The 11,907-nt window shown below is 46.6% G+C and overlaps 1 protein-coding gene across 3 annotated transcripts in view; it reads left to right on the forward strand.

Moving 5' to 3' along the window:
- The window catches only part of DNAH3 (dynein axonemal heavy chain 3), a 208,189-nt gene extending 196,282 nt beyond the window's left edge, over positions 1 to 11,907 (forward strand). For all 3 annotated transcript variants that reach the window (XM_021931814.2, XM_021931815.2, XM_021931813.2), the window contains 5 exons: positions 10 to 177; positions 3,408 to 3,550; positions 8,123 to 8,327; positions 9,541 to 9,678; positions 11,508 to 11,907. In XM_021931814.2, the coding sequence (XP_021787506.2) occupies positions 10 to 177; positions 3,408 to 3,550; positions 8,123 to 8,327; positions 9,541 to 9,678; positions 11,508 to 11,861 (1,008 nt within the window). In that variant the 3' untranslated portion in view covers positions 11,862 to 11,907. The remainder of the gene's footprint in view (positions 1 to 9; positions 178 to 3,407; positions 3,551 to 8,122; positions 8,328 to 9,540; positions 9,679 to 11,507) is intronic.

Consider the following 11,907-nt stretch of genomic DNA (forward strand, 5'->3'; position numbering starts at 1 on the left):
CCCTTCCAGTCCTATATCGACTATCTCAGGAGCCTCCCCATCACAGCCCACCCAGAAGTGTTTGGCCTCCATGAGAACGCAGACATCACCAAAGACAACCAGGAAACCAACCAGCTGTTTGAGGGGGTCCTGCTGACCCTCCCTAGACAGTCAGGAGGAAGTGGCAAGTCCCCTCAGGTAACTGGGCTGGGGAAAGGGGGCTCAATCCTATTTCCCAGGCAGTTCTCCATCCAGTGGGCACACAGGATTGGAGGATGACCAATAAGGCAGAGAGCGGGGGCCTGGCAGCCTCCTGGCCAGTGGCAGGGAAGGGGCACGGTGGCCTTACTGCCAGGAGTCGTTATATCCAGAGCTGCAAGGGAACCAGCATGTCCAAAATGTCAGCCATTCCTGTATAACCTTTACGTTTTCTGCTATATCCACCTATCACCTATACTCCATTTACATAATGGGTTTTTTGCTTTTTTTCTTTTTCTTTTGCTTTTTTTTTCTACATAATGTTTTAAAACTAACTCTCTTCTTTTTTTTTTTTTTTTAATTTAAAAGATTGCACATCAGAACCATAAGTGGAAACCCAGTATCATTTCCATAAAGTCATGATAGGCATAAAAAGAAAATGAAAGCTGAACAGTTGGTGTTTTTTGGTTTCTGTTTGTTGTTGTTGTTGTTTTTCTTTTCTTTTTAATTTTTTTTTTTTTTTTTTTTTGAGACACAGTCTGGCTCGGTCACCTAGGCTGGAGTGCAGTGGTGTGATCTTGTCTCACTGCAACCTGGCCTCCCAGGCTCAAGCAATTCTCCTGCCTGAGCCTCCTGAGTAGCTGGGACTACAAGCACATGCCACCATGCCCAGCTAAATTTTTTTGTATTTTTTGTAGAGGCAGTGTTTCACCATATTGTCTAGGATTGTCTCAAACTCCTGGGCTCAAGCAATCTGTTCATGTTGGCTTCCCAAAGCGCTGGGATTACAGGCATGAGCCACCGCTCCCAGCCTGAACAGTTGTTAAGTTCTTCCCGGATAATGTTGCTGGCCAAAGCCCCTGAGCTGAGGCTTTGCTGGCTTCTTGTTAAAAGGAGAATGATGTGTGAGTGTCTAAGAATTGGCACTGACCCGAAACTTTATTTTTGAAAGGAATGAAAAGAGAAAGATGGTCAGAAGTTGACAAGAGGCCAGGTGTGGTGGATCACACCACACCAGTGGTCCCAGCACTTTGGGAGGCTGAAGCAGATCACTTGAGGCCCGGAGTTCGAAGCCAGCCTGGGCAACATAGGGAGACCGTATCTCTACAAAAAAAAAGTTTTTTTCAGTTAACCAAGGGCTGGGCACCATGGCTCATCCTGTAACCCTAGCACTTTGGGAGGCCGAGGCAGGTGGATTGCTTGAGCCAAGGAGTTTGAGACCAGCCTGAGCAACATGGCAAAACACCGACCGTCAAAAAAAAAAAAATTAGCCGAGCTCGGTGGCGCGCACCTGTAATCCCCGCTACTCAGGAAGCTGAGGTGGGAGGATGACTTGATTCCGGGCTGTGGAGGCTGCAGTGAGCTGAGCTTGCACCACTGCACTCCAGCCTGGGTGACAGTGAGAGACCCTGTCTTAAAAAAAGTTAACTGGGGCCGGGTGCGGTGGCTCACGCCTGTAATCCCAGCACTTTGGGAGGCTGAGGTGGGCGGATCACAAGGTCAGGAGATCGAGACCATCCTGGCTAACATGGTGAAACCCCGTCTCTACTAAAAATACAAAAAATTAGCTGGGCGTGGTCGTGGGCGCCTGTAGTCCCAGCTACTTGGGAGGCTGAGGCAGGAGAATGGCGTGAACCCAGGAGGCAGAGCTTGCAGTGAGCTGAGATCGCGCCACCCCACTCCAGCCTGGGCGACAGAGCGAGACTCCGTCTCAAAAAAAAAAAAAAGTTAACTGGGTGTGGTGGGGCATGCCTGTAGTCCCAGCTACTAAGGGGGCTGAGGCAGAAGAATCACTTGAGCTCAGGAGGTCAAGACTGCCATGAGCTGTGATCGTGCCTTTGCACTCCCACCTGGATGACAGAGTGAGACACTATCTCAAAACAATAACAACAACAATGAAGAGAACTCCAAAATCTGAAAGAGTACCTTTCTCACCACGTGACTCAACATGATTTTTCTGTGTCCTGGAAACAACCTAAAATCCTGGGTGCATCTAGTAGTCCCAGTCCACTCTTTGTGATTCACTGACCCAGACCACCTTCCTTAGTCTGCAAACAGAGAGAGAAACAAATCCTGAGAGAGCAAGTGAGCGGCTTCCAGGCCTTCATAAAATCAAGGACACAGCCAGAGCCGGAGCCACCATCTCCTGACTCCACCTGCTTCCTCTCCCATCCCTTTCTTTCTCCACCTTCCAAACTACCTCCTCCTGTTCAACCCCTCCCAACTGTAGAACTTGCTAATTTGCTTTCATGATTTGGTTCCTAGTGCCATTAAGTATCACCGGTATGAAGGTACACCAGCCTGGTTGGTGTGTCCCGACGTAGGAGTGGAAATTCCCCTCACAGTGGGAAGAGGGAAAGAAGTGCACATCCCAGCCTTCCTCATCCACAGGACCGCAGGGTGTCTGTCTCTCCCACACCCGGGTCTTGTTCCTCCTTGAGCCTCCAGGCCTTTCCCTTCCCTACTTGGCTAAGCTCAGCGTTCTGTGCTTTTCTTGCTCAATGCTGAAGAATGGCCTGCTGCCTTCCCAGGTGTTGTGGGCACTGAGAAAAGGTCCCATAGCATCAGGAGCTAATCCTCAGGGGCCTGAGGCTGTGGGAGAATCTCACCCTGGTGTGACATTGAAGACAGAGTGCTGCCCGGAAGCTACCTGGCCCTTCGGCTCTTGCCTGAGGTGTCAGGACAGGACTCTTTTTTTTTTTTTTTTTTCCACTTTTAGACAAGGTCCCCCTCTGTCACCCAGGCTGGAGTGCAGCAGCCAGATCTCAGCTCACTGCAACATCTGCCTCCTGGGTTCAAGTGATTCTCCTGCTTCAGCCTCCCAAATAGCTGGGACCACAGGCATGCAGCACCAAACACAGCTAATTTTTGTATTTTTTGTAGAGACTGGCTTTTGCTATGTTGCCCAGGCTGGTCTCAAAGTCCTGGACTCAAGCGATCCACCCACTTCGGCCTCCTAAAGTGCTGGGATCACAGACGTGAGCCACCGTGCCCTGCCAAGGACAGGACTCTACTCTTCTGGGCCAAGAGGCGAGGTCCTCTCCAAGGCTGCTGGGGTGATGAGGGACTCCTTTCCCCACCGGAGGTAGAAATGGCTTCGGTTGGAGAGTTCTCAGGAAAGTCCCACAGAATACATTTGAAAAGCCAGATGCTTAGTACTTCAAGTGTATCCAAAGCCACAGCCTGTAGGGCTTGCTTCTCACTCACCTCTCTTCTGCCTGCACTTTAAGGAAGTGGTTGAGGAGTTGGCGCAAGACATTCTCTCCAAGCTTCCGAAAGACTTCGACCTGGAAGAGGTCATGAAGTTGTACCCCGTGGTCTATGAGGAATCCATGAACACCGTCCTAAGGCAGGAGCTCATCAGATTCAACAGGTGGGCCGGATGATGTAGCTTGAATCCTGGGAGTTGGAACATGAGGAGTAGGATCTAACAGGCAGTAGCTGAGAAGGGGTTGCTATGCAGAGGAAGTGGTTTGCCTCACCCGTATTAGGGGTGTGAATAGGGCCTGTGAACAGGGCCATCCCCAGCACATGCTGACCCTGGGTTGAATCATTCCTTCTATTCATTCATTCCCATTCATTCATCTGACATCTATAAAGTTAGGCAAAAGCCAGTATCAAGCACAGGCTAATAGTAAAAGTGGTCATGAGAGCCACTTTTCTTTCTCTTTCCTGGGTTGAGGTCTCTCTGTCACCCAAGTTGGAGTGCAGTGGTATGATCACGACTCATTGCAGCCTCGAACTCCTGGGCTCAAGCAATCCTCCCACCTCAGCCTCCTGAGTAGCTGAGTCTACAGACACAGGCTGCCATACCCGGCTAATTTTTTTATTTTTTATTTTTTATAGAGATGGAGTTTTGACATGTTGGCCAGGCTGGTCTCGAACTCCTGGCCTCAAGTAAGCCTCCAGCCGTGGCCTCCTAAAGTGCTGGGATTACAGGTGGGAGCCACTGCACCTGGCCTGGAGCCATTTGTGTTGAGCCTTTAGTGACAGATATGGTTCTAAACACTATGCATGGGTCTTATTCAAAGTATGCAACAGGGCTGGGCACAATGGCTAATGCCCGTAATTACAGCACTTTGGGAAGCAGAGTAGGGAGGATCACCTGAGGCCAGGAGTCCAAGATTAGCCTGGGCAACAAAGAAAGACCCCATCTCTCAAAAAAAAAAAAAAAAAAAAAAAGGCAGGCATGGTGGTGCACGGCTACAGTCCCAGCTACTTGGGAGAGTGAGGTGGGAAGATCTCTTGGAGGCCAGGAGCTCAAGGTGGAAGTGAGCTATGATCTTGCCACTTGCACTCCAGCCTGGGTGACAGAGAAAGACCCTATCCCTTAAAACACACACACACACACAAACACACTAGTCTTTTGAAATATGTCCAGTTATTAATCCTGCTACCAGCATTTTACAAATAAGAAAACTGAGGCAGAGCGTGATCACTCACGCCTATAATCCCAGCACTTTGGGAGGCAAGCCGGGAGGATTGCTTGAGCCCAGGGGTTTAAGACCAGCCTGGGCAATATGGCAAGACCCCATCTCTTAAAGAAAACAAAACAAAACAAAAAACAACCCTGAGATTCAGAAGGGTTAAGACTTGCCCAAGGTTGCTCAATATTCAGTAATTCAATGGGAAAACTCAGTTTAAACCCAGAACTAAGTCTGATTCCAGAGCCCATGTAATTGGCCAATATGTGAAATTTGGGTAAATCTAGAAAGGGGTGGTAGACGCTCATCCCAGTGCCTCTACCACACAGTTAGGGGTGTTATAGGCTGGCCATGGGGCCAGGATCTCTGGCCTTGTATTCTAGTCCTCTTCTCCTCCAGTTATTACAGCATGGAGCCCAGTGGGATCACCTGGATTTGATTTCTAAATAGTCAAAACTGAAAGGGTTACCAAAGACCATCTAGGCCAGATGAGGAAACTGAGGTCCAGAGATGACTGTGATTTAATGTAGGTCTCAAGTGACTCAGAGCCAAGTGGGCTAAAACTTATCACTTCTGCTTCCAAGAGCAAGGTCTTGCTCCAGACACTCCATGTGTTACTGCCTCTATTCTGTCTCATTGGGTCATTGCTCCGTTTTAATTCCAGAGGACTAGGGTACTGGAGGAATGTTATTTGAGAGTTGCTTGACTTCCTGAGTTTTAGGGTTACTCTTTTTTTTTTTTTTTTTTGAGACAGAGTCTCACTCTTGTCGCAGACTGGAGTGCAGTGGCGCGATCTCGGCTCACTGCAACCTCCACCTCCCAGGTTCAAGAGATTCTCCTGCCTCAGCCTCCGGAGTAGCTGGGATTACAGGCACACACCACCATGCCCGGCTAATTTCTGTACTTTTAGTAGAGATGGGGTTTCGCCATGTTGGCCAGGCTGGTCTCGAACTCCTGATCTCAGGTGATACGCCCCTCAGCCTCCCAAAGTGCTGGGATTACAGGCATGAGCCACTGCGCCTGGCCTAGGGTTACTCTTTAGAGTCAACAGGCAGTTGGCCGTAGCAGGGACCAAGCAAGGTATGGGGTGTGAGCCTAGGACGAGGCCACCTCTGTTGTGAGTCAGACACCTTGGCATGATGGGCTGTAGTCCTGGACTGTCCAACTGGACACCAAAACTAATGGCTTCCCTCCTCTGCTGTCATTCTCCTCTAAGGCCACTGGAGCTGTTTGTTGGTGGTTGCAGAGGCTTTCACTGGCCTTCACCACTGGGCATTCTACAAAGGAGAGCAAGCTAGGCGCGGTGGCTCAGGCCACCCAGCAGTGTAATCCCAGCACTTTAGGAGGCTGAGGGGGGCAGATTGCTCAGGAGTTGGAGACCAGCTTGGGCAACATGGCAAAAACCCCGTCTCTACCAAAAATATAAAAAATTATCTGGGCATTGTAGAACCAGCTACTCAGGAGACTGAGGAGGGAGGATTGCTTGGGCCTGGGAGGTGGAGGTTTCAGTGAGCCAAGATTGCACCACTGCACTCCAGCCTGGGCAACAGAGTGAGATGCTGTCTCAAAAGAAAACAAAAAGGGAAACCAATCTTATTTTCCAACGATGGTCAGGATTAATCAGCTCCCCACTATCTTTTTTTCTCTTTCTTTTTTTTCTGCCTTTTCACCCAGTGGTATAGGAAGCCCAGAATGATTCAGCGACAGTTCAGCTTCCAATTCAGGGGAACTGTGACTGTGTCTTCTGGGCAAGTGTTCTTTCCTTGGGTACTAAAACCTTAAAACTAGCAGAGCTCATAGTTGCAAGAATAGAGAATCTTTGCAAATAGGTCTTTAGGTATAATAGAGGTCTGTGGTGTAATCCCTCAGATGGTAGCTTTTACCCTTGACTGCTTATCTAACACATGTCTGAATTTTACATTCCTTTTTTTGTTTGTTTGTTTCTGAGACAGAATTTCGCTCTTGTCACCCAGGATGGAGTGCAATGGCACGATCTCAGCTCAGCTCACTGCAACCTCCACCTTCTGGGTTCAAGTGATTCTCCTGCCTCAGCCTCCCGAGTAGCTGGAATTACAGGTGGTGCGCCACCACGCTCAGCTAATTTTGTATTTTTAGTAGAGATGGGGTTTCACCATGTTGGTCAGGTCGGTCTCAAACTCCTGACCTCAAGTGATCCACCCACCTCGGCCTCCCAAAGTGCTGGGATTACAGGCGTGAGCCCCCGTACCCAGCCATATTCCTCTTAGATACAATGGTTTGGTGGTTACACATCCAGAAATCCTTTTCCTGCATGTGTCATTCTCATGTCCATTCAATTGAGATTCCATAAATCTTTGGAGATGAAAAGCTCTTTGTAGTAGCAGATTCTTTGGTCTCCTCAGGTGAATTACCCCCGGGCTTGGCTGGGCCTTGTAACATAGAGGTCAGAGGGAGAGGCAGGTGAATTTGACATCTCCCAGACTGCCCTTCAGTTGCCTTTTCTCAGGTGTGCACCTTATAGTTGATAAAAAAGGGCCTTGGGCCAGGTGTGGTAGCTCATCTGTAATCCCAGCACTTTGGGAGGCTGAGATGGGAGGATTACTTGAGTTTAGGAGTTTGAGACCAGCTTGGGCAACATAGGGAGACCTTGTGTCTACTTAAAAAAAAAATCAGGTAGGCATGGTGGCATGTGCCTGTAGTCCCAGCTACTCAGGAGACTCAAGGTGGGAGGATTCCTTGAGCCTGGGAGATCGAGGCTGCAGTGAGCCATGACTGCACCACTGCACTCCCCTGGGTGACAGGGCAAGACTCTGTCTCAAAAAAAAAAAAAAAAAGAACAACTTTGACAATAGGAATCGAAAGCCTTGAAACTGTGCATGCTCTCTGACCTAGAAATATTTTTAGTAATAATTTAAAATTTGCAAAAAGATTGAGATGGATGAATTTTGCTAGCAATGTTGTTGATAGTGACAATAATCTAGAAATAACACGTCAACAATAGAGGAATAGTTAAACAAAATGGAACACTTTGCAGTCATTAAAAAGGGCAGGCATGGTGATGCACACCTGTAGTCCCAGCTACTCCAGAGGCTGAAGCAGGAGGATCACCTGAGCCCAGGAGTTCGAGGCTGCAGTGAGCTATGACTGCACTACTGCACTTCAGCCTGGATGACAGAGTGGAAACCCCATCTCTAAAAAAAAAAAAAAAAAAAGAAAAAAGGACAATTTAGGTCTCTATTTATTGAATTGGAAAGATGTTTCCTATATGCTAAGAAAGAAAAACAGATTGCAGAAATATAATATAGTATGATCTCATTAAAAATAATTTGTGTTTACATAGAGAAAAATCTGGAAAGATATACATCAACGTTATCTTTAGGTAGCAAGGTAATGGGTGATTTAATTTTTTCTCAATTAATGACTGTGCATTAATTAACTGACGTTTTAAAGGGGGGATAAGTATGAGGAGACACGAGTCAGTGGACTCGGGTAGAATGTGGCCACTGGAGAGTCCAACTTAGCCAGCTCCTCTGTTCTTGCAGGCTGACCAAAGTGGTTCGGAGGAGCCTCATCAATCTTGGCCGAGCCATCAAAGGACAGGTCCTGATGTCCTCGGAGCTAGAGGAAGTCTTTAACAGCATGCTTGTGGGTAAAGTGCCAGCCATGTGGGCAGCCAAGTCTTACCCATCACTGAAGCCTCTGGGGGGCTACGTGGCTGACCTGCTGGCCCGCCTGACCTTCTTCCAGGTATCTGGGAGTCAGGGGTAACCGGGAACCTGGCATGCTCACTTAGGTGGAGAGGACATTCTGCAATGACAGACTAGAGGCAGGGGGAGGAGGGCAGGCGGCCACAGAGCATCCTAGATTGAGCCTCTGGAAACAGTCTTCCCGGAGTTAGAAGGAGGAGGGAGACTTGAAAGTTCTTGAAAAGATTATAGATGCCCGGGCACAGTGGCTCATATCTGTATTCCCAGCACTTTGGGAGACTGAGGTGGGCGGATCACTTGAGGTCAGGAGTTCGACACCAGCCTGGCCAGCATGGTGAAACCCCATCTTTACTAAAAATACCAAAAAAATTAGCCGGGAGTGGTGGCTCATGCCTGTAGCCTCAGCTACCTGGGAGGCTGAGGCAGGAAAATGACTTGAACCTGGGAGGCAGAGGTTGCAGTGAGCTGAGATCGCGCCATTGCACTCCAGCCTGGGTGACAGAGCAAGACTCCATCTGAAAAAAAAAAAAAAAAAAAAAAAGATTATGGAGCCAGGAACAGGAACTAGAATAAATATCACAAACTGGTGGCTCATGGGATAGATTTGGACAATAATTATGTTTGGTGTGGCTGCCTGGTAATTTAAACATTTTTAAGCCAGCATGTAAACATTGGATTTTTACATATAAAAATCCAGATGCTTGTACTGCAAAAAATAGAAGACCTGAAACAGCGGGCCTGCATTCTCGCATGGCATAGCAACTATTGCTGGAGATGAGTGGCAGCTGCTCAGTTTAGGCAAGGTACATATTCTCCACTGCTACAGTCCCCACCGCTCTCTGTTGTATCCCTGATATCAGCTTGCACCTGGGCTTTTCTTTTCTTTTCTTTGAGATGAAGTTTCACTCTTGTCGCTCAGGCTAGAGTGCAATGGCATGATCTCGGCTCACTGCAGCTTCTGCCTCCTGGGTTCAAGCGATTCTCCTGCCTCAGCCTCCCAAGTGGCTGGGACTACAGGCGCCCATCACCACGCCCAGCTAATTTTTGTAGTACCTGGGCTTTTCTTAAAGTATAAATATATTTTTTGTACCCTTATTTCAAAAGTGGGAAGAGAGAAGCTAAACCAAGAGGGCTGACTGTTTCAAGAAAAATAAGAAAAAACATGTTTTATATGGGACTTGTTTACATGACTTGCGTTTGAACTATCTTTGATGTGTTGTTGATTTCGAATCTTGATTTCTGTGGCTCTCCAGGAATGGATTGACAAGGGGCCCCCTGTGGTATTTTGGATCTCTGGATTCTACTTCACACAGTCTTTTTTGACTGGCGTCTCTCAGAATTATGCCCGGAAATATACCATCCCCATTGACCACATTGGATTTGAGTTTGAGGTAGGGGTGCTTTGGGTTAGGCTCACTCAAGGGGCTGACCAGAGAAAGCAATGTTGCCAATTTCCTTATGAGTCAAAAAATGTGGATGTGTTAAGACCCAAATGCTTCTGAAGTGGTACATATGAAGTATTTAGCATAATTTACAGCAGCTCTAAAAGCTACTCCTAAAATAGAGGATTCCCAATGCTTTGTCTCTGTACAAAAAGGGAATCTTTCCAGATTCCATCAGAATACCAAGAAAAATGAAGGCACTCTCCCACTCTGTTTGTTCAACGTGGTGGACTCTTCATTTGGAAGAACGTTAATGCCCTTGGGTAGTCCTTGGCTTGGAGTAAAGTTAAAAGAATGGCCGATAGTCAAGCATCACCCCTGTCATATATAGAGAGTAGAATGACTAAGATTGACTGTTACAGAGCATTGTAGAATTTTAAATTATGTGGAAAGATCCTTTGTAATCATCTAGTTCAGAGGTCACAAACCGGTTGCCCTGTCTTAAGTCAGTTTATGAATGAACTTAACTTGATTAGTCTTTGAAGACAATGTTAATCCAAAATAAATACAACAAGAAGAAAAATGACTAGGATAAACATTGAAAAAAAGATAAAACCATCTTCCTTGATGTTGAAATGATTGTATACCTAGAAATCCAAAGTGATTAAAAACATAGAGTACTTTACTTGCAATGGTTCAACTTACAATTTTTTGATTTCATGGTGTGAAATAAATACACGTTCAGTAGAAACCACACTTTGAGTACCCATACAACCATTCCATTTTTCACTTTTAGTACAGTATTCAATAAATTACATAAGATACTCAACACTTTACTATAAAATAGACTTTGTGTTAGATGATTTCTGCCCAGCTACAGGCTATTGTAAGTGTTCCAAGCACATTTAGGGGAAGCTAGGCTAAGCTATGATATTTGTTGTACATTAGGTATATTAAATGCAGTTTTGACTTACAATATGTCCAACTTATGTTGGGTTTATCAGGACATAACCCCATTGTAAGTTGACGAGCATCTGTAGAAGAATTCACAAAGTCACTGGATATTGGTTAAATTTGTAAAAATCAACAGCTTTTTCCTATTCTTCCAATAGATACTTAGAATTAGAAATGGGAAAAACATTCCATTCACCATACAATTTTTTAAAAGTATAATTTGAATGATTTTAAGTGGAGCTTGTGCTCTCTGGTTCACCATAATCCCCACCCCTCCCTATTCTCCTATACTTTGTCCATTTTCTGCAATTACCTAAAGGAATTTGAGTTTACCACCCCTGAATCTAAGCAGTGGTGTGCTGGAGCTCACTCACATCAGCTCACCAGGGCCATTGGTTACATTTTCAGGCATTTTGTTAAATAGTTGGTAGACTGAAATCGACCATGCTGGAAGTCTTTATACCACAGAAACTAGAAATCAAGGCTTTATTCTCCCCACACTCATCTCCAGAACTGTTTACCCAGTCTGTCTCTGAATCTGAATCTGACCCCAACCCCTCACTTTATAAATCCAGATCCAGAAAGGGAAGGGATTATGCAAAGTCACTAAGCTAGTTAGAGGTAATGTGTTAGAGTAATGTGACTCCTACTTGAGTGCATTCTCTAGCCCACCATTGGGAAGGGAGCATACTGACTAGGAGTCAGGCCTGGCCCATGTATGGCGGGCAGGAATATCATCACAGAAGCCCCATTGTCCCTGGATCCTGGGAGAGGTAGATATTGCAGCCAGGTTGCACTTTGAGTATCAGAAAATTCCAGGCTCTTAAAGCTGCGCATGTAGGAAAATGGCAGGCAATGGAACTCATAGCTTTTTATTCTTCCAGGTAACCACACAAGAAACAGTGATGGAGGATAACCCTGAAGACGGGGCCTACATCAAAGGGCTCTTCTTAGAAGGTGCCCGTTGGGACAGGAAAACGATGCAGATTGGGGAATCTCTCCCCAAAATCCTCTATGACCCACTGCCCATCATTTGGCTGAAACCTGGGGAGAGTACAATGTTTCTGCATCAGGACGTGTATGTGTGTCCAGTCTACAAAACAAGTGCCCGCAGAGGAACCCTCTCCACCACAGGTCACTCTACCAACTACGTCCTCTCCATTGAGCTTCCAACAGACAGGCCCCAGAAGCACTGGATAAACCGAGGGGTGGCCTCACTGTGCCAGCTGGATAACTGATGGCATTGTCTCAAGACAGAAAATAAAAAGCATGTCTTTTTTTTTT

The sequence above is a fragment of the Papio anubis genome, chromosome 18, assembly GCF_008728515.1.
Source record: "Papio anubis isolate 15944 chromosome 18, Panubis1.0, whole genome shotgun sequence".
Classification (NCBI taxonomy): Eukaryota; Metazoa; Chordata; class Mammalia; order Primates; family Cercopithecidae; genus Papio; species Papio anubis.